At 43.6% G+C, this 22,836-nt stretch overlaps 1 protein-coding gene across 3 annotated transcripts in view; it reads left to right on the forward strand.

The window, feature by feature from the left end:
* The window catches only part of FNDC1 (fibronectin type III domain containing 1), a 104,056-nt gene that overhangs the window by 47,458 nt on the left and 33,762 nt on the right, over positions 1–22,836 (forward strand). For all 3 annotated transcript variants that reach the window (XM_057740273.1, XM_057740274.1, XM_057740272.1), the window contains 9 exons: positions 1,554–1,760; positions 6,973–7,071; positions 8,559–8,676; positions 9,770–9,957; positions 10,680–10,787; positions 13,551–13,739; positions 15,171–17,750; positions 20,082–20,182; positions 22,116–22,227. In XM_057740273.1, coding sequence (XP_057596256.1) covers positions 1,554–1,760; positions 6,973–7,071; positions 8,559–8,676; positions 9,770–9,957; positions 10,680–10,787; positions 13,551–13,739; positions 15,171–17,750; positions 20,082–20,182; positions 22,116–22,227 — 3,702 coding nt within the window. The remainder of the gene's footprint in view (positions 1–1,553; positions 1,761–6,972; positions 7,072–8,558; positions 8,677–9,769; positions 9,958–10,679; positions 10,788–13,550; positions 13,740–15,170; positions 17,751–20,081; positions 20,183–22,115; positions 22,228–22,836) is intronic.

Consider the following 22,836-nt stretch of genomic DNA (forward strand, 5'->3'; position numbering starts at 1 on the left):
AGGGAACTCATAAGAATAAGCAACTCATAGGATTAATATAGGAACTTGTTCGATTAATCAATGCCATGCCATTAATGAGCTGGACTATTAGTACTGAACACTTTGGGCAGATTATTTTCTTTTGAATTATAGTGATGAGCATTGTTATTTCCATAATTGCTTGGTGGTCCCTAATTTTTATAGAGGCTAGAGATTGAAATGGAGAGCCCACCTCTGAACTTAGAATAAAACTGAAATCAGTTTAGTATAACCCCAGCGAAAGTGGCTACACTCACATCACCAGGGTGCAAGACAAAGTTTTATATAGTTAGTTCATTGACCATGCTATTGAATTAAAAGCAAAAACATCTCAGTAATCACTACTTTGTGTATTGGGAAAAATATTTGCTGAACCATTATATGGTATTCTCTTTGTAGCCTTTAGGAATGGGGGTACCTAGTGACTGATTAGATAGCTCCAGCTAATATACAAAAGAATATTCCTTTTGGTTTGGTTCGAGACATTGGAGCCATGTGTCTCACTTTTTGGAATAACCATCTCCAATGGCTATTTATTGTGCTATTGAAACTCACACTAACTGATGACATTTGTTTTTGTATTTTGTCTTAGTGTTGAAATGTTAGCTTAGGTGGGAATTTTCCAGTCTAATAAAATTTGACAGAATTGATGATGGGGTTGATGTACATAGTGGAGGAAGAATGCCTGAGAAGTACCTGGCTTACTTAACCAGAGAGACACTCATTAGGAAACTGGATCCCCCAAAAGGGCTAGAACGTGGCCCACTGTCAGAACCAGGCAGTGTAGTCGTCACATGGTCCATAGCTCTTGTTCACAAACTTAGCAGTTCTTCATTGATGTAAAAGCAAAACTTTGAACACTAAGTACTGACCTCTGGAATGCCTTGCTTTGAGAAGGTTAACAATGAGAGCGATTCTTGAGATTGGTCAGTTTAGTAAGAGGAGTTCTGGAAATGGATTCATTTAGCAGGAAGGCAACAGCGGACATGGGAAATAGCAGCTGGGTTTGTCTGAAGGGGCAAGACTTGGACACATAAGAGAAGATCAAAACCAGAAACCGGTATTTAGCTCTTAGTGATTCACTATAAAGACAAGGAAAGCCCGCAGTTTTTCAAACTTATAGTGGAAAAGCTTCCAAGAGGAAGTTAAAAATAGCATGAAAATGTTTGCTGTGTTTTACGCTGACCTTTCGCTTTCACCGGAGGATATATAGTTTTGGCTTTAAGGGGGCAAGAGGAAATAGATGAAAAGGAACATTGTAAAACATCCAAGATTTCTGGCTGGCAGTCTCACACATGGTATGTTTTCACTTTAAGTCCTTGAGACCTCTCAATCTGCATTGTGGGGAGGATTGAGGACATGGAGTGTCGATGCCCTTGGGGGAAGAATGTTCTTACTAGAATTGGTTACCAAAAATGGATGTTTTAAACCCAGCTGCTAATTGTGTCGGCTCAGTCTTTGGATACACTTTCCATCCTCGGTGGTGAGCTCCGGGGTTTGCTGTTTAATGGTCTCTGTGTCGTGTCCTCTTTAAGAAAAGGACGTGCCCAACAAGCCCTTGCGGGTCCGAGTCCGCTCCTCCGATGACCGGCTGTCCGTGGCGTGGAAGGCGCCGCGCCTATCTGGAGCCAAGAGTCCACGCAGATCACGGGGTTTCCTTCTGGGCTACGGGGAAAGTGGCCGGAAGATGAATTATGTTCCACTGACAAGAGATGAGCGAACACATGAAATTAAAAAGCTAGGTGAGTTTCATGTTCATTGCTATTCGATGTTTTAATAATCTTGGTGATCATTTCAAGATTTCGAAGCTTGTTTGTAACAGGTATTACAATTATTCAGAAACTCACTCTTTGTTCTGTCCTCCGTCTGTGCCCCCCATCCTTTCCACCTTCCGTTAGCAGCGGGACAAGGCTGCCCAACAAGTGCCCATCAGCGGCTTCCTGACTCAGTCGTGCCGATTCCTTGACTCGGGTCGTTTTTCTGGACGTTGGGGGTGGGCTAATGCTTTTCCCATCTTGGCACTGCTTTCATCATTTTGCTCTCTGAGCTTCATCTTAGATCTTTGCGTCCCATCGAGATGAAATGTGGTGGCAGCTGATAGAGCCTGCAGACCAAGCCTGCCCTCCTTCCTCTTTGCAAACCCTCATTTCGTGAAGGAAGCGTGGGGAGCATCAGCTGTGGAGGCTGAAGGGAACATTTGCTGTGAGCAGGAGAGGTTATGTGCTTGGTTGCTTGGTTCGATGCCTGACCTCTGCTGACCTTGCTCATCCACAGGCCTGGACCCGGGCCACGCTCCAGGGGGCAACAGTGATCCCTTGTGCCTGGCGCTTCCTAGGGGCAGAGACACTGCAACACTCCTGCAGCACTCCTGCTTTTCTCCCTTCCCTCATGCCCCCTTATCTGCGTGATGAGGTTGGCAGGAGGCGCTGGAGGAGCCTGGCTCGGCGCCTTCCTATTGCCTCCCCTGGGGGAAGCCGGGCTGCAGAGCACACGTTCTGTTCTGCTTCTCCGTGCCCAGTCGTGGAGGGCCCAGGGCTGCTGGGGCAGCAAGGTCTGACTTGGGGGTTTGCTGTTAGAATGTACACCTGCCCTGTGTTCTCCAGCTTAGTTTGTACCAGCCACAGATACTTTGTTCTCCACTGCTTATTCTTGTTCACTTTCTCATTGGATCAGTGCTCAGGCCAGGAAGAACGAGTGGTTTACTGGGCCCTCCTGGGACTCCAGCGGGAGCCAGAGTCTCTGCAAGATGTGCCCTCAGGTGTGGCTCAGCCCCCAGCCCACGCCATGGGGGCTGGAGACCGACCAGGGCAGATTTGAGCTGGTGGAGACAACGAACGGGAGGCCAGGCTGCGTTCACTCCTGGAAGATTCTCAGAAGTTACCTTAGCTGCTCTGCTCAGACACCCGCTGTTGGAAAAGTCTGTTGGGTGTTCGTGGCGCAGGGTCAGCCTGCTGTTCTGTGGACTTTATGGGGTCTCCATGGGGTAGCACAGGCAGCAGTGAGCCAGGCATGGCATCGAAGCCTCAAAGTAGACTCCAGGCTTTTTCCAGCCAGAAGAGACTAGGTACCTGTCTGCTCCAAAGCCTCACGGACCACAAGGGGTCGCGGGAGGGAATGGAGGAGTGCAAGCTGTCCGTGCTTTGTGAAGCCCAGCTGCCTTATTAGCAGCGAGACCCAGAGCTAGACGCTCAACACCTGGAGCCACAGAATAATTTAGGGGCTCTTCATTCATTCATTCATTCATTCATTCATTCATTCATTCATTCATTCATTCCTGGGCCTACCCCTTGCCCTGATGGTTGTACTGTGCAGGTTAAGTGGCTCTGTTTTGGTGATTCAGGCCAAATTCTACCCAGAATATCAGCAGACACGTAGTCACCAGTTTTTCATTTCTGATACTGCAGGAGATCATCTTGTAAGTGGAAAGTTTTCATTGTTCTGCATCTTTCACAGACACCACACATTAAAATGTCCTTTGGTGTCAAAAAGTTTTTCATCTGACTGGTTCTGTTAACATTTTGTTTTCTCAGTAGTGAACCCCTGGCTCACCTGAGTGTAGCAGAAGGATTTTTTTTTTTTTTTTTTGCTTCCTGAACTAGAGCAAATGTTGGAACTGAGGTCGGGGTTGGGCCCCAATCCCAGCCTGAGCTGACAGCTCAGGACTCTGGGGCTTCCAGTACAATCTGCCAGCTTTGGAATTTTCACCAAATACAAAGCGTTGGACTTGCCATTGTGAATGATCCAAGTGGTCACCATGAGGAGGGGGTCTCACTGGACACCTGCTCCCGCCTGGCTGGGAGGATGGGATGAGGATGGGATGATGTGACTTCCCAGGGATGTCAGAGTGGCCTGTTGTGTTAGGGGATGCCTGTCTCCTTTTTTATCCTGCATAGGATTTTAATTCCATTAATAACTGAGATGCCATTGAAAGTGTGGTACTGAAGGGAATGGCCAAACATTAAGGAAACTTGGAGAAAAGTGGGCCTGTGGTCCTGTCAGCAGAAACCCTGCTCTTGGAGTCATTCATTAAACACGTCCTCCTGGGCATCTTCCATGTCAGGCACCATCCCGGGTACCAGCTCCTCTGTGGTCCCTCACAGGGGCAGATGGTACCCAGAGTACATAGCGCTCACTGTTGTGAAAGCAGCTGGAGAGGGCAAAGCAGGCACTGGAGGCAGGAAGCTCTGGGTCTCTGGGGGCGGGAGGGTGTCAGTGTTGACTCCTGTTCAAAGGAGTCCCCGGGGGTATGGGAATACAGAGGGAGAGGAGGTAGTTAGCCCAGGTGAGGTGGGAGCCGGACAGTAATGAATGAGCACACGTTTGGAGTCCTTCAGAAAGTTTCCATGGACCTTCAGAAGTAGAGTTTCTGCCACATCACACCGAGGTCGGGAAGTGAGGGAAAACGGTGCCTCTGACAAGGAGGGGTGGGGCCTGGGGGCCCAGGGGTCCCTGGGCTGGTGATGCTGCAGTCATTTTGGAAACTTTATTTCTACCCTTTATTCAATAATCAGGAGCACAGAAAGAAGCGAGCTTTTATACCACTGTGTCCTTATTATATTTCTATGAAAAAAAGATGAACTGTTGCATACCCAGCTGTCAGGTGCTTTCTCGGCCCTGGGGCCAGTGCCCAGTGAGCCCTGGGCCCTGCCACTGGCCTTGGGCCCTGCCCCCTCCTCACCTGTGTTAACAAAGCAGGAGGTTTGGGGCCACACAGACCTGGGTGGGAGATCAGCTCTGCATTTAGGCCATGACCTTAGGGTCATGTCACCCCACTGAACTGGTTCCTCAACTGTGAAAAGAAGATGATGAGAGTAGCTTCCTCGTGGGGCTTTGTCGGGACTAAATGAAGAATTGATGTGAAATACTTAACACGGCACAGAGATTAGACCCAGTATGTGTGAACCATTGTTACAGTTTACTTCAGTGCAGACTGTTCTTTCGAGATATCTTGGGCCACGCTGACTTGGATAGCACAGCAAATCAAGAATCTGGGCATTCAGTAAATCCAAGAACCTTAAGAAATGCATTGAAGATACGTAAGAGTCAATCATCGGAAATTATTCTTTTCTTGGTGGTTCCTGGTAAATGATGAGCCACTGCTTTTCACATTTAGTTATTTATACATGTTCCTGTATAGATGGCAGAGTTTATATGGCAGGTTGAATGGCAGTTTTTTCTTTGTTGACATTTGGGGTATTTGCCATAGCACCAAGAAATGAACAGATCTGAAGGGACTCCATTGTTGACAAGCTTAATTTGATGTTCTGTGAATTCAGGTGTTACAAACTTGATTTTTCCCTTTTGTGAAACATACATTTCAAAATTCTCTGATAGAATAAAACGTAAGAGTCTCCGTCTAAATAATTTACTCATGTCACAGTGTGAGTTTTACCTGCCCTGTGTGTACACACACACACACACACACACACACACAGAAGGGAGCAGGTAGTCAAGTATTGCCCCTTCCCTTGAAATGTGATTAGGGAGACTTCCCTGGTGGTGCAGTAGTTAAGAATCTGCCTGCCAATGAGGGGAACAAGGGTTCAATCCTGGGTCTGGGAAGATCCCACATGCCGTGGACTAACTAAGCCTGTGTGCCACAACTACTGAGCCCACGTGCCACAACTACTGAAGCCCGCATGCCTAGAGCCCATGCTTAGAAGAGAAGCCACCACAATGAGAAGCCCACGCACCGCAAGGAAGAGTAGCCCTCACTCGCCGTGACTAGAGAAAGCCTGAGAGCAGCAACGAAGACCCAACACAGCCAAAAATAAAATAAATTAATTAAATTTTTTAAAAAAAGAAATGTGATTAGTCTATAGAAGTTTACATAAACAGGGCTCTCAGTGTGAGTATTTTGGAGCACGGGTCTCCCTTTATGTTTAACTTGACACACTGTTTGTAAAAATGACAGGCTTATTTTCCCACTGCCATATGGAAGTTTGCAGTTCCTGCAGGCAGGACACCAGTGCTAGGAGATTCCTTTACGGTCTTAGTGCCACCTTGTTAATGTGCTGAGTATTACCTGATGATACAATTGTCTGCGTCAGAAGTATGTCAGGTGTCCTCATTTTTATTTTTGAATTGATCAAGGCTGCTACAGGAAACTAGGTCGATAGAACTTGAAGTTGGGCATTAGCAACTTTAGATTTCGGGAAGATTGAGTCCCTTGAGGGATGTGACCCTCAAGTCAATCTATTTTTATGGCTTTGTGTTCTTGTTTGTAAAATAAGAAGGTCAAATTGGAAGACAGCAAAGGTTTCAGCTAGGTCTCAGACTCCATGATTCCACAGTACTTGAGAGTTGTAAGTTTTAGTGCAATACTGTAATTTGTTTCCAAATAAAGTTTTCAAGTCCAGATTAAGTTGGATATTAGTTGGCCCGATGCACAACTGGGGCGGGGTGGGGGCAGGGTGAACTAACTGAAAGAACACTCCAGAAATAAAGAGTGAGTTTCAACTCTTCCATTTGCTCTTAGCTAATCTTCAGAGACCCTGTCCTGAGGATTTTAGTTCAAGGGCACAGCATCCCTCCTGGGCTGCGAGCCTGGTGCACTGGCTGTTCTTGTCTCTCTCCCTTCTTTTTGACAACAAATAAAAACAGAGTCATTTCCTCTCTCTATTAGGAGGTTAAGAAATTAGGGAATTGTGTGGGTAAATATACTATTCTTTTCTTTTTTAAACATTGTTCATCTTTCTTTGATGCTAATGAGCTAGAAATCCATTTTTCAGGAATTGTAGGTAAAAATCACTTCCACATTTCCCGACATAAATCGTGTTCTTTTTGAGTTTTGTCCCTACAGTTCTTGGTCTCATCTGTAGTTGTCCTGGATAAGTAGGAATGCCCAAGAGAGATGAGAAGGGAAGGAGGTAAGGGGAGGGAACACAGACGAGCAGGGGTGTGCTTTCCAGAAAACCAGCTGCAGAACCTCATCCCTTGCTTGTTGGTCCGCAGCCTCGGAGTCGGTATACGTGGTCTCCCTGCAGTCCATGAACTCCCGGGGGCAGAGTCAGCCTGTCTACAGGGCTGCCCTAACGAAGCGGAAGATTTCAGGTATGTCTCCATGGATGCATCTGGTCAAGCCATGGTCTAGGGCTTCATTGTTTCCAAATGATGCTGGCTGGGTGACGATGTACGTGGATTTTACTGAGTATAAAAAGGAAACATCAGGACAGACTTGGTCACATTTTGGAGGCATGTGTGTTTCTTTTCTACTCAGAGGCTAGAGTGTTCTTGTGATGAAATCTATCTCTGTGTATATTTGAATGGCCTCAGATTTGTCATGATAGGAGCGCCAAGCATGTATTCCATTTACAGGCACAGTCTGATTCACGCATAAATTGCCTTTGGTGATAGACTGGGAACAAAGAGAAAGAAGGGTAGGTGTTGGGGGGCAGCATGGAAGATACACACTCAAACTTTATTTCAGCTAAAATTGCCTAAAAATAATATTGAGAAGAGTGAGAAAAATTGTAATAATGGCCTGATCATTGGTTACTTACTAAGGGATGCTTTTTTCCACATCCATTCACAGATTTCTTTTCAGATATTTTTATATCAATCATATAGTAACAAATCACACCTACCTTTTCGGGATCATGTGCCTTAATTTAAAGAGGCAACCTACAGCATAATGATTTTCATGCATTCACAATTTATTTGAATTCTATAATATAGCATATATTTATATATTCTACTTTTATATTGATAATTGGTATAATTGTACATTGTGTAAGAAAAGTCCCACATGTATGATGTTTCACTTTTTAAATTCTTTAATTGCTGCTCTAGAAGTCCCTGTATTTTTCTAACAGGCTACATATTTCTACCTTCCCCTACTTGTAGTAAAAGCCACATCCTTTTGAAACACGATCCCTGAAAGATGAAAAGAAAAAACAAAACAAACAAAAAAACCCCAAAACTCCAAGAGACTAAAAGCAAAATTGAAGACATCTTGTGAGTCTCAATATTACAGACTGAACAAAAACTATAAACTTTGTGACTTTACTGTATTCCATTGGAAACTGGCAGGCTGAATTCTCTTTTCTGTCTGAACATAACTTTTAACCTGCCTTGGAATCACACGTTCTAAATAGTGAGGACATTGGACTCAATCTGACTTGTGCAGTTGTTGAGCTAGAATTTTTATTTCATGCCATGATTGCCCAGGAAATGCTCTGAATTGAGCTTTTCTTCCCCTAAACTTTTGCTTCCTGTAAAAATTGCATTATTTCCCAGAAACTCACCATGTATACTGAGAAAACGCTGAGTGACTTGGAGCATCTCTGACCAAGGCAGAGCACCTCCTTTTGTGCTACTATTCTTATGTGGATTGGGTTAGGCAGCTTAGAATGTGCTTAAGAAGAGGAAGAGTGGGGATTTTCGGTTTTCTGCATTGACCAATCAAATAACTGCCTTTCATTTCATTTTATCTACCTCAAGCATAAGCAATTAAAAAAATAAGCTCTGGGGACCAGAGAGACTCAGGGCAGAGCCTATTATTGGGGACAGCCTTTCCATGTGCACCATTGTCATTGCAGAAGAGGATGAACTGGACTTACCTGAAGACATCAATGTTCGGGTAATGTCGTCACAATCTGTGCTGGTAGCCTGGGTGGATCCTGTTTTGGAAAAACAGAAGAAAACTGTTGCATCAAGGTATTTTTCCTTGTTTCTTTGTCTATATGAGAGACATGATTTTTCTGGCCCTGAAGAGACATGTATTTATTTGAACAATTGTATTTTCAGACATATGTGAATGCTGACCTCTTCTGTAGCTGACGGGTAGATGGTTCTATGACACTCTAGCTAATTAATCCCAAGTATGGTATACACTGCCCACAAATCAGATGTGTGTAAGACACACCGCAGGACCTCACATCTCATCTGTTCAAAGTCTTATCTTGTGTTTGGAATTTTCCTAGATTCTGTTTCTTTCTTTGCCCCCGGTTGTGTTTTGCTTTGTCTCATGAATGTTCTGTTCACACACAGAAGACGTGGGTCCATCTTGGGAAGAGTCTTACCGTCTTCCTGTTATCTGGGAAGAGTGGCAGCAGGAAGGGTCCTATGTAGAGTGGTGGGCGTTTGTCTAATGCCCTGCTCACAGCAGTTCCTCTTTCGACAGTCTTCAAACACTGCATTGCTTCCTGTCCAGCTCCTCTGTGTGTAACAACGTGCACTGTATTTTGTCTTAAGCCATGACCTTATGCTATTCTGGTTTTTATATTTATTTGCAATGCAACGGAAGAAAAATCATAAGGTTAAAATAATTTTTGTGTTAAAAAGACCATTTTTTTAAAACAATGGCCACCGGTGAATACCATTTCTAGTTATTGGTAGATTAATATAGTTGTAAAAATTTTGTGTGTTAAATGACTAAGTAGTGTACATAGCCACACACACACACACACACACCCACCCCCCTAATAAGGACCTTGCCTCATAAAAACAGTCTCCCTTATATCCTTTCCTTTTAATCTCTGCTTGACCTTTTGAGCAATAAGGCGTTTTGGTCTTGAAAAGGCACTAAGTTCCATCTTTCCTGGGCTATTTTAGACACATCTCCCTGGAACTTAAGTAGATTCTTTGAGCCAATAACAAAATCAAAAGTTTAGAATTTTCTCCTCTTTGATTTCTCTACTTACCGCCAAAAAGTCATCACTTACGGGGAAGGGAAAACATCAAGGAATCCAGTGTTCAGGTGCAGAGAATTGGTTAGCGGGGTGTGTTGTTGCCTTGCGTTTTCTTACAGACAGTACACGGTGCGCTACCGAGAAAAGGGGGAATCAGCGAGGTGGGATTACAAGCAGGTCTCCAACAGACGTGTGCTGATTGAGAGCTTGATTCCAGACACCATGTATGAATTTGCAGTCCGCATCTCACAGGGTGAACGCGATGGCAAATGGAGTACATCTGTCTTCCAGAGAACACCGGAATCTGGTCTGTATTTAGAATGGCCTTTGGACTTTCAACTTGGGAATTACCCCTAAAAGAAGATTTCAAGACAGTTTAAGCCAGTAGTGATAAAGGCCAGCAGAGGCATTTTTCAAAGTAACATTAACCCTAAATCTTGCAAACATTTCTATGTATGAACACAAAGACGTTTCCTTGGGTCCATGTTTTATCCTTCACTGGCTATTTTCATGAGCATGTTATTCCGACACGCGGAGCACATTAAAACCACGTGGAGCCTCCGTAAGTCCCCGCTGTATGTGTGAATGCCCCTGGACAACACGTGGCTCCAGAATAGAGGAGAGACTCTTCTTTCTTAAGGCTGAGGTTATGTTTGATTTTTGGGGAGAAATTTGTTCTATATTTAAGGCTACAATTATTTTCTTTTAAAATGTGTCTTTAAAAACCTTATTCAAAAGAAGTTGGAGCTGGATTTTAATCTTCTTTATATATTTCAACAGTTAGCAACGAGAGAAATTCTGAATTCCTAAAAGCATTTCCCCATGTATGTCCAACCTTAATATAGGAGTTGGTAAAACTGACATAAATCACTACATACACAAAGAGCAAGTGGAGAATTTTCTCTCATGTATAATGAAAATTAACACAGTAGCTCTGCAATAACAAATGTGTATGTCGGACCATATGTCATTTACTTTTAGAATACCCATAAGGGCATTTTTAAACCTTGGATCCTTGTCCTTTTGTAGCTCCTACCACAGCTCCTGAAAATTTAACCGTCTGGCCAGTCAATGGCAAACCTACGGCTGTCACTGTAGCTTGGGATGCACTGCCTGAGACTGAGGGGAGAGTGAAAGGTAGGAACCTCATTTCTTAAAGTATAAGGCGCATGTGGGAATGAAATACCCCAAAGAGAGCTATGTGCATCGACTATGATAAACATTGGTTCTAATCGTAGGCTCGGTGACTCCAACAGCAACAGGGAAGCAACATAAGTATAAGGGGTGCTAAGCCAATGGACAAAGCTGTTTCATGCAGAGTTTTCATTGTCAGCAAGACCCAGGTCATTATGAAGATGACGTCGTCTTCCCTGTGTGCAGGGATTTTGATGCAATTATCTAGAGGACTGTTTTTAATCATATAGATGTGGCCTCATAACCTTTAACCAAACAAAATGATACCCTGTTTCTCATGCTATGGGTCTTGTCATGGTGCCAGTAAGATCACAGCAGGTAGGAGGGAGCAGGAACACCATGGGACCATAAATGTCTCGAATGGGACTATAAATATTTAATAGATTTGAAAATCAAGTAATAAAACAAAATGTTAAATAGATTTTTCCCTATTTGTCAGCATTTTAAACAGCTGATTTGGCGGGGGGGGGGGGTAGGTGTTGATGAAAATATGACCTTAAAATAGAAAAAAAAATACTGTAGATTTAAGAAAATGAAAATAGAATAAAATATCCACAACTAGTTAAATTTTAAAATAGTCTGTTGAGAACATTAAATAAAAGCACAGATAATTTCTTTTTAATGTACAAACATTCAAGAACCTTTTGGAAATCTACTTGGAGACACTTAAAAGGGTGGTGTTAAGGGTTTCTCCTGACATCCCCTCTACAAATATGCTCTAAGGGTACTTTTTATTGTTGCTTGATTTCTGAAGAAAACTTTAATGTGGAAAGTTTGTGTAAGCTTAAGGAAATTCAGAAATTATCACTGATCTCCTTTGAGAATTTCTTAATTGAAGAAATTGGATGGTTCTCTTTTGTATTCAATCGTAAGTTGTCTTTTCTGACCTGTAAGGATATCTTTTCACTGAACTATAGAAATTACAGAAGGTAGAGGTAGGATTGTATTTTCTAAACTTAATGCTTGCTCACTTCTCAGGTTTTTAAAGAATATATTGTACTATTCTTGCTCAATTTTTCAGTGGAATAAATTAGAAACGAAGAGAAAGAACAGTTGGAATAGCCCATTTTAATTGTTCTTTTCATGACAATTTGAACGTTGGCTTCTGTATCATTATTATGATGGTGAAAAGATTTCTGAAACGAATAAAGATAGTTTTAGCTGACTACCTTTTTTATAAAAAAGTTATAAAATTATTAAAAAATAGTCAACTATTGCTCCTTTGGTGACCTTATTACCACGCTACTTATTTTTTCCTCCTCCCACATCTTAGTTTATTTTTATAGCTTTTTGGCAAAAGAATCTCCCCGGTAGTCCATTAAATATTGCCAGAAGTAATAATAGCTACTGAGTTTTTATGTCTGAAAGAACTCATGTACCTCACTAACCTAAAGGTGTAGTGGGAGGCTTGTAAATTCACAATTATCCTGGGGCATTTTTTATGTCTAAGAAATAGAAAACATAATAAAAGAATATACTTTGACGTGGTTAAATTTTTTCCAGATGAATTGAATCCACACACACAAAAATCTGAATTACAAAATTTTATAGACAGTGGGTTCTTTTAATTCTTACTTTTGACCACCACAAATGACTAGTTTGTTCATTTTCAACCATAAAAGAATGCTGGGGTTTTTTTGGCTTTTGTTTTGTTTTGTTTTGTTTTTTCAGACAAATGCTGCAAAAGCATTTTTGGTTGAAATTTTTAAATTAATGTACTTTGTAAAGATTTTTAAATTAATGTACTTTGTAAAGATTAGAACTTAGGAAAAAGGAAAGATCGTCCACACTTTCCTAGGAAGTATGATAATTGCTTGGTCATTCTGTAGTTCAAATTATTTTCCTTGGTTAGCTCCTACTCATATTAATTTGATAAGTTTTGTAAATCTTGAGTTCATTAGCAGGAAAACAGGCATGACAGTTTCTAGTTGAGGGTGAAAATTACGCTTTAAAACGTGGCTTCCTTATGTTGCAGTATTTCCATATAAGCATACAGATATATTAGTTCCTTGGACTGAATTTGTTATGATTTTCCAAAGGCCCGGGGCATTATATGTTTAAAGATATAGCCAATTAAGGATGGAAACACTGAACATAACATAAATCTATATGACTCAGCAACTTTTCCTCACACTTTTAAATACGTGAAAAATCCTTATCTGAATATATTAAGAACTTTCATAATTCTTATAGAAGTGAAATTATATTCCAAATATGGAATTTATCTAGCTTAATGTACAAATGCAAATAGCCTAGATTAATAAAATGTAACTCTTAAAGGTGTCAGCAGCTATTCAGAATCAGTTCCTAGGAGTTGTCATTTTTTTTCCTGGGGTTTCTTTTCTTCTGCATATAGTCTGTCATAGTAAATTAGTAAATAAACACAATGAAGAAAAAACCCAAACCCAAGTGTAAATATTTTTGGTTAACTGTATAGAAGACTGGCCTCCTGGGGTCCATGTGTTTCATTTGCTGTAAGTGGAAAGTTGCCAGCTGATTGACTTGGCGGGTCTGTCTGGTAGCCTGATTGAGTTGCTAGTTCACCTCCTACTGTGTCTTTATGCTCCAGCTGCTGACTTGGCGTGCATCGCTGGAGTATTAATTTTAGTAATGCACGTTCTAATTCATCCTGCCCATACAGTCTGTCTACTGGACACAGGACTGTTTTCAGTTTCCTCCTTCCAACCGTCTGCCAAATCATTTCAGAATACATTCTTTCATACGCCCCGGCTCTCAAACCCTTCGGAGCAAAGTCCCTCACCTACCCTGGAGAGACTACTTCTGCCCTAGTGGATGGTCTGCAGCCTGGGGAACGCTATCTTTTCAAAATCCGGGCCGCAAACAGGAGAGGACTGGGGCCTCATTCCAAAGCCTTCATTGTCGCTCTGCCAACAAGTAAGCATTGTGTATTTGTGGCTCTCTTTCTCTCTCTTCATTACTGCTAATTGTGGTGTGTTCCTTTGAATCATGCGCTGTTGATGAATTTTGGGGTTAAGGTACCATAAGTGAGGTCTAAAATATTTTTGTGGTCCCTCTAGCAATTTGTCTCCCCAAACACTAAAATGTTATTGATTGCTGATAACATTAATTACTATTACAATCTTAATTATGAATTATGTATTAATTATGTGATTAATGTATTCATTATGTGATTAATCTTATATCAGTATGTAATTTGGGGTTTATGATGACAGGGAAAGAACATTTTTACAGGCATAATGTGACATTTTTAGTTGTTAGCTCATTTTAATGAATAAATAGCACATAAAATTTTTATAGTTTGTATTCCATTATTTGGAGTGCAACTTTACTGAGAAGAATTTCAGTTACCTTGTTTATCTGCTCAGTATCAAACCCCAGCAGGTTAATAAAGTCCAAAATTGGAGTGGGGTGTTTCTGGACTGTGTTTTCTTTCCTGCTTCTCCACATTTACACCAGATATTGGAAGCTCTCTCCCTCATTACATGCTGTGAGGAGCTACAGTATACTGCGATATTAAACAGTTCTATCCTAAAAACAAACAGACAAACAAACAAAACAAAACTAAAAAAACCTGAAATAGATGAAGTTTCCTCTCTCTGGTCCCCCATTGCTATATAAATCCTTCTCCCCTTACAGCATCCCTTCCCACATTCAACCCTGCTCTCAAGAAAGGATAAATTGTAGGGTACACATAATATAACGTTTTGCCTACCCTGGGGTCTTTTTTATTTTAGGCTTTATTGTGGGATTACAAATGTATCCATTATTAAAGGGATTTTACCCAAGAAAAAAGCAAGTAAGGACATGTTATGTGATATAGGGAACTCTTTGTAATGCCTCAAAAATTACAAATTTGTAGCTCACCCAGTCATTTGCAAATTAGACACAACATATCTCCATATGGCTTTCAGTGTAGATCACTCAACATTTTGTGCCAGGCTTATGTGTATTTCTAGCCTACATTGCAAAGAACAGCTATAGTGCATTTGTAATATCTTGACAGTTATATCAAGGAAGTCCTATATAAGATTTTGTGCTTACAAAATCAATGGATTACTTCAAAGTACTCATTTCAGAATTCCTTCAAATAAGCTGTGGCATACATAGCCTGATTCAATTTATAGAAACTCAATATATATAGTTTTTAGAACTATATTACTTAAAGCAAAATGGAACTTTAAAGGAGATTGCTATGATTGGGAAAATGTGTCCAATGTCTAAAGGAGAAGTTATCAATTATTACTAATTTTAAACACCTCCATACTGCCATCTTAAATACTCATTTTCCGTTGCACATCTTTCATAGTTCTTCTTTGACGTCAAATTCTTTAAAATCTATTACAGCCCCTACCAGTGAGTCTGATGTTCAGCAGAAAATCGGCAGGGAAGATCATCACAAGCCGGAAAAGCCCCAGCCTTCCTCATCTTCTCTCAAAGCTCCAGCTTCCTCAAAACACACTCATTTGCCTGTTTCTCCCCAAGGGAGAAATGGCAAGAGCCTGCTTCTTGACTTGAAGAACAAAATATTGGCTAATGGAGGGCTGCCCAGAAAACCCCAGCTTCCCCCTCGGAAGAGTGAAAGGGTGGATCTTCAGTCGACAGAAATCACTGAGGAGGAAGTGCTGGATTCCCGAGGGGACCCCCCAACCTCACCCTCAGAGACCCAAGGCCAGAAGCCCCAGCAGAGGCCACCAAGTAGACCTGTCCACCCGGTCCTCGCTCCTGGGAGGACTCCAGTGAGAGCCCGAATGCCGGTGCTGCCCAGAAAGGAAGGCGCGGACAGGCGTGGCTCCTCGCCCATCTCCCACCCTCGTCCAGGCGCGCCCCCCTACGCATCTTCTGCCCCCTCCAAATCCCCCGAGGACAGCGCTCGCCGCCCTTCCAGCTCTACTGATAATGACTCAGTGAGCCAAGAGGAGGAAGAACCAACCGCAGGCTCCCCGCACCCCAAGGATGCCGCCTCCCAGCAGCTGCCTCCCAGGAGCGCAGCCCACACTCGGGCTGCCCTGTCGCCCAGCCGCCACCCTGCCTGGAGCGCCCTGCGCGACAGAGGCTCCGCGCACCACGGTACAAAACCAGCCTTGCCCGCGAGGAGGGCGCCCCATTCTGAGGATGGGGAGGAAAACTCCAGGGCTTCGGCCCCACCTTTGAGACTTTCTCCATCCCATGGGGGGTCATCTCGGCTGCTGTCCACCGAACAACAGCCCGGGTCTCCGCTCTACAGGGGCTGGAGGGACGGTCACGACGTCCCAGCTGCCAAGTCCACCTCGGCGTCACGGTCTACCCAGCCTTCCTCGGTCTCCTCTCATCTCTCTTCAAGGACACAGGCCTCTGAGGGAGCAGATGACTCTGATAGAGATGGTGACGAGGATGCTGCAGGTAAAGGGAGACAGGCTGAAGCCACGGCCCCAACATTTCGATCCCGGCTGCCTGTCTCTGGACATTTCAGTTTGCTCAGAAACAGGCCCTTTGCTGCCCACGGTAGATATCCACACAGGTTTGGCAGCGGCCGGGGGCCCCGGTTACAGCCCTCCAGCTCCCCGCCGTCCACCGTGTCCCCCCGCATTCACTCGAGGGTGAATTCTCACCCAGCTGCTGACCATAGGCGAGGGTCGGGTGGCCGTGAAGACAGCGAAGAGGAGGCAGAAGACGAACAGCCACTTCCTGCCACCGTGGTGAATGACCACGTGTCTTCCTCCTCCAGGCAGCCTGCCTCCCGGGGCGCGGACCATCTGAGAAGAGGCCCCCAGAGAGGGGCGAGCCTGCCGTGGAAGGAGCCCCTGGAAGAGAACCCCAAATCCGCGGGGACTTGGGCGGGGGTTCATCCTCAGGCCAAATCTCCGTCCTCTAAGCCGCAGGATGTTCAACAGAGCACAGACGCGGGCGCGGAGGGCGGGTCTCCCAAAACGCACCTGTCTCCTGCGCCACGGTCACCGCACCACCGCGGGTCCAGCCTGCCCAAAAGGGTGAGTGCCGAGTCCGCCGCTCTGGAGAAGCAGCCTACATCGGCCGTCTCCGCGTCCCAGCAACAGCCCCAGGATCCGCAGAGTAAGGATGTGGAGCATCCGCCTTCCAAACCCCAGCACGCCCTCCCCCAGGCCAGGCAGTCCTCCCTCACGGCGAGCTCCCGGGGGGTGCTCCCCACCTCTCCGCAGAATCAGAAGGAGGAATCCGACGACAGCTCAGAAGCGGAGACCGGGGGCATCCGGGCTCCCGCATACTCGGCGGGTGCGAAGGACGCCACCCCGTCCCTTCCCAAGCACCGCCAGGTGGAGGCTCAGGCAGGAAGCGCAGGCGACAGTCACCTGCGCAGACCCCCAGGCCGCCCCGGCAGCCTCCACCCCCACGCCCGCACCAGGGTCCCCAGCAGAGCAGGGCCCCAGGCGGTGGGGAAGAAGTACGGCGCGTCCCAGGCCACGCCAGCCAAAAGGGAGCCCCTGCCGTCAAAATCTCAGCAGTCGGTCTCGGTCGAGGAGGAAGATGAAGACGTGATGTTTTTTAAAGGCGGAAAGGACAAGGACAAAGACCCACTGTCTTCCTCTGTTCCAAAGTGGCCCTCCTCCTTCATCCCCAGGGGCGGCAAACACGCGGATGGGAACATCGCTAAGGGGGAGCCTGCCGTCGTGTTCGCCCCCCCCAGAGTGAGCTCCCCGCAGGAAGAGGACGCCACCCCGGCGAAGCGTCCTCCTCCTCCACCTCCGGGCAGCTCCCCGGGAGCCACGCACCTCCCGCCCAGACACCCCCCTCGCACCCCTGCCACCCCAAGCCCCACGGTGGGTACCCCCTCCCCGCCGCGGTTCACCACGCGCGCCCCTGCCGTCTACTCCTCCACCACCCCGATGCTCTCCCTGCGCCAGCGCATGATGAACGCAAGATTCCGGAACCCCCTCTCGCGGGCGCCTGTGAGACCCCCTTCCAGACAAGGTAATTTGTTTTCAACTTATTTTCTTTATGGTTGTCAGCAGTGTTTGTAGCAGTTCCTGAGAGCCTTTTATTTTATTGAGCACCTGCTCTGTTCAAGCATTGTGTTAGGAGCTTTTCAGACGTAACATGATCCTTTCCTCTTAACCATCTCCTGGGTTTGTATTGCTTCTGTTGGTCTTCAGATGAGGAAGCCAGGGCTTAAGGGTCTGAGCGGTTTGCTGGAGGCCAGATGGCTATGAAGTGGCTGAGCTGCAATTCCAATCCCAAACGCTAATTCCACAGCCCGCTGCCATCCTGCTATCCCATACTACTTCTCTGAGTTCCTTAACATATGCTCTAAATCTGTGAAACTGTCACAGCCATGATGCCAAACTCAGATTCCTGTGCTTTAGGTTATTTTTAGTTGTTCCTGTGCCAGGGCATAGTAAGGGATCCACAGGGAGGATTAGCCCCCTGTGTAGGCTGGATCTTGTTCTTGTTAATCTGCATATAAAACCCTCAGCTGAAAATACCCTGAGACAAATTCACATATCTTGGGTGAGGATTGCTCAGACGTTGCAATCAGTGAATGTTGTTTAAAGCCTCCAGAAAAGGCATGTTAAAATGATTGTCACACAGATGTGTGACTTATGTGGAGGACAGAATGTAGGCAGCTGTGAACTGGAGTCTACATGGACCCCAGGGCAGGATCTAAGGTGTTTACCTGAAATCTGCATTCAGTTAAGTGGTGCCTTGCACTCTCCTTGCATGAAATCGGGGCTTAATAGTACATTCTTTTTCTTTTTTTTAACTTTATTTTTATTTATTTATTTACTTATTGGCTATATTGGGTCTTTGTTGCTGCTGCACGTGGGCTTTCTCTAGTTGCCACAAGTGGGGACTACTCTTCGTTGTGGCGAACGGGCTTCTCAGTGCAGTGACTTCTCTTGTTGCAGAGCACCGGCTCTATGCTTCAGTAGTTGTGGCACACGGGCTCAGTAGTTGTGGCACGTGGGCTCAGTAGTTGTGGCACGTGGGCGCTAGAGCAAAGGCTCAGTAGTTGTGGCACAAGGGCTTAGTTGTTGCTCTGAGGCATGTGGAATCTTCCCGGCCCAGGGATCAAACCTGTGTCCCCTACATTGGCAGGCGGATTCTCAACCACTGCGCCACCAGGGAAGTCCAACTACATTCTTTTATTTTTTTTAAGCTCTTTATTGGAATATAATTGCTTTACACTTTTGTACCAGTTTTTGAGGTACACCAAAGTGAATCAGCTGTATTTATACATATATCCCCATATCCCCTCCCTCCTGCAGCTCCCTCCCACCCTCCCTGTCCTGGCCCTCTAAAGCATCACCCATCATTGAGTTGATCTCCCTTTGTTATACAGCCAACAGTATATTCTTGAATGAATGTATTAGTATTTGCTAATCTGTGCAATATATTGTTCATTTAGCCCAATGTAGAGACAGAACAGTAGCCCATGTGGAGGTCAGTTTTCCATTATAATGGACTATTTTACGCAAACCTAAGACCCTGATAATAGATGTAAAACCCACATTCCCTTGTACATAGTTAAAAACTCAGTACATTTTTAAACTTTCATTAACTATTTGAGCAAGAAAAATGTCTCTGAACTGCAAATAGCTGTTGGGAAGCCCAAGTACCTTATCCAGTAGGCCAGGCTGGAGCAGAGTGCACCCAGTGGGGTCCTTGACCAAACTGCAGCTGATGCAGTGAAGACAGAAGGCAGGTGCAAGGAGCAGACAGAGAGCACCTGAAGGGCAGCCAGCTGGGCCTGCTTCTTCCTCTCTGAGCAAGTACTTCTCAAGCAGCCCCACTGAAGTCAGCAAGGCTTGAGTCAGCCCTGTGCGTTTATACTCTGCGATTAATGATCGGGACCTGAGTCACCTAGAAATAGTGGTCGTGTTTAGTATGATCTTCGGAGGAGAGCAAGACAGCTCTCATACACTTTAGAGAGAATCTTCTTCTTTCTTCCAACTCTCCCTCCCTCTACCTTCGAACTGGCTAAAATAAAGCTACAGCTACTGCTGTCTTAAGCTTTATCTGGAAATTTACTTACTCTAAACATTCTCATTCCCACAGTAATGCCAGAAAACTGTGACTTTACCATACTCTTCATAGACGTTCATATTTGCCATGTAGAAGTCACAATTTAAGACTATCGTTATCTAATATATTCAAGCTATTGGTTTAAAATTCTGTCTAGTGTTTCTGTTTGAAATGGTGTGTTACTATTTACAGTTTGGTATGAAGCCAATTTTCCAGCAATGTTGAATTTACCAGGTTCCGGTTGTGTTGTGTTTTTTTTTTTCTTTTGGTACTGTATAGGTTATAATGGCAGATCCAATGGAGAAGGGAGAGTACTTCCTGGTAGTAATGGAAAACCAAGTGGACAAAGAATTATCAATGGCCCTCAAGGAACAAAGTGGGTAGGGTAAACTTCTTTACACGTACCGATTGTTTTCATGCTGCTGGGAAGAGAAAAATGATGGGCATTGTGTAATAAAAAATGAAATGGTCTTTTTTTTTCTCTAGTTTTAACCACTTGTATGTCAGTATACACATACTATATTGTTTCTTCCAGTGCTCAGAAAAATCTTTGACTCTCCTGAGTAACTAGTTTGCTTTCTTCTCATAACTAACTAGGTCAGGAATGGGCCTTTGTTCCCATTTGCCTTAGTTGGTTAGAAAGGACACACAAATGTATGGGCCAATCAATTACGGAGAACCTGAGGCACAGCCTCTCAATCCATCTTCCATTTTCCCAATCCTGCCTGATAGCTTTAGTTTATTTTCTGCTTATTTTTTGATTAAACAGTATACATATAGTCTGTAAACTGTCTCAAATCCTTTGTAAAAAGAAGCAGGGTAAAAACAATCGAACAAGTCAAAAATCCCTGAATCAAATAGGGATTTTTGAATCTTCCAACAATTGTTGTTTGACCAAAATAAAAAATAAATATTGGTACTTTATGTATGTTTAAGCTGAATGACTTTACCTTCCTAGGGTTAAGATACATGTTGGGAGTTTTTGGCAGATTGAGGGTGATGGGCGGAACACTTTGCAGTGTTCAGAGTTTTAAAATAGTTTTTCAAAGAATCAAAAAATTATTCACAGTAGAATTCCCAGTCAGAACTTCCCATTTATAACAGTAAGTTTTAGGAAAACATATTGAAGAACTTTAAAGAATTTTCAGTCATAGATTACCTCAAGATACATTTTATCATTTCCCAAAGGAACAGAAATTTATGGAAGGAAGAGTGCATATTAAAGCAGAGTGTCGTAAAGAATTTTGAATTGAAATGGTATGGAGTGGATTTCAAAAGTAGGGTTTATATGAATATGTTTTATTTTAATTACCAAGACAGCACCCAACAAAGTGGCCTGCTTGCAGGGGTTCCTCCAATGGCCTGATTGTTCAGAGTCATGGTTTTCAAACATTGGTGAGCATCAGAACTCCTGGGGGGCTTGTCAACATGGTCTGGGTGGACCAGGTAGTTCTCATATCCAGCAAGTTCCCAAGTGAGGCTGGGGCAGCTGGTCCAGGACCACACTTTGAGAACCACCATGTAGAGCATGAGTTATTTCTTAACAGAGATGTTAATACCTTTTGCTCAAGCTTTATAATTCCTTAGAATGTGGATTTTTTGCATACATACTGTATTAGTCAATTTAATTGCAAATTAAATTGGTTTTGTTATAGCAACGTTGATTTTTAACACTAACCACCAAACAGAAACATGTCATATTCAAGAAGTTAAAACCATTCATAAATGTATGAAAAAGATAATTAAGATAATAAGCATCCCAAACCACTTCTCAGAAATAACCACCGTTAACAGTTTGGGATATAATCTGTCCAGAATTTTCTCTCCGCACTTTTAAGCTTATATATATATATATATATATATATATATATATATACACACACACACACAAATGAATATATTTTATTTAGTTTTGCAAAATAATCAGTCCTGTAGTCTAAGTCTGCATCAGGATAAATACAGAATTTCCAAATCCTTTTCATTGGCTCTGTAGTATTTCACTGTAAGGATGGGCCATAATTTATTTAATCTCTTTCCTCCATTGATGAACACTTAGGTCATTTCCTACTTTTTACACACAACATACTAAATGGCAAAAGTATTTTGAACATCTTTTGAATATTTGAAAAAAATTAAAACAATTTATAAAGTATATGGAATAACAATTATAATATGAAATATACTTTATTCTTATTAAACCTTATGAATGATGCTGACAAAAATAGTTTCCTACTGACATATGTTCATGTAGTTGCATTAAGGTGAACACTTTGAAATGTTCAATATACTCTTTAATCTGTGTCATGGATTTAGGTAGTGGATCTTGATCGTGGGCTAGTATTGAACGCAGAAGGAAGGCACCTCCAAGACTCACAAGGAAATCCTCTTCGGGTTAAACTAGGAGGAGATGGTCGAACCATTGTGGGTAAGTGAGAATGGTTTTTAAAGAACAGAAGTGTCCTAAGTTAGCTGTAGAGTAACAACTTCTCTCTTCCTCCTCCTCCTAAGTTTTAGTGGAAGGGCTTGGTACAGTTACTTTTAGCCAGGTGGAAAGGAGTGCTTCTGAAAGGGCGGCACTTAGCTTTTTCTATGTCCACTTGTCTTCCTTCCAGAAAAGGTGGCCCTTGACTTCATTCTTGAGACTGGGCGGCCGAGAGCAGGAGTCAGCAAAGCAGCTTCTAAAGCCAAACCCTGTCTGCTGCCTGTTTTTGTATAGCTTATGAGCTCAGAATAATTTTTACATTTTTAAATGATTGCCAAAAAATCATAGAATAATATTTGTGACGTGAATATTTATTTCACTCTCCATACACAAAGTTTTATTGGAGCGTAGAACCATGCATTTTCTCGTGTACTGTCTATGGCTTTTTTGCCCTGCAGTGGCAAAGCTGAGTAGTGGCATCATAAAGCTTAAAATATTTACTCTCTGGCCCTTTCCAGAATAAGTTTGTCACCACTGGTCCAGAGTAACACTGAAGTCCTCAGGGGTAGGAATGAAAGTGTGTGTGTAGGGGGAATTCCTTTCTTTACTAGA

This window comes from Hippopotamus amphibius, chromosome 6 (assembly GCF_030028045.1).
Source record: "Hippopotamus amphibius kiboko isolate mHipAmp2 chromosome 6, mHipAmp2.hap2, whole genome shotgun sequence".
Lineage (NCBI taxonomy): Eukaryota > Metazoa > Chordata > Mammalia > Artiodactyla > Hippopotamidae > Hippopotamus > Hippopotamus amphibius.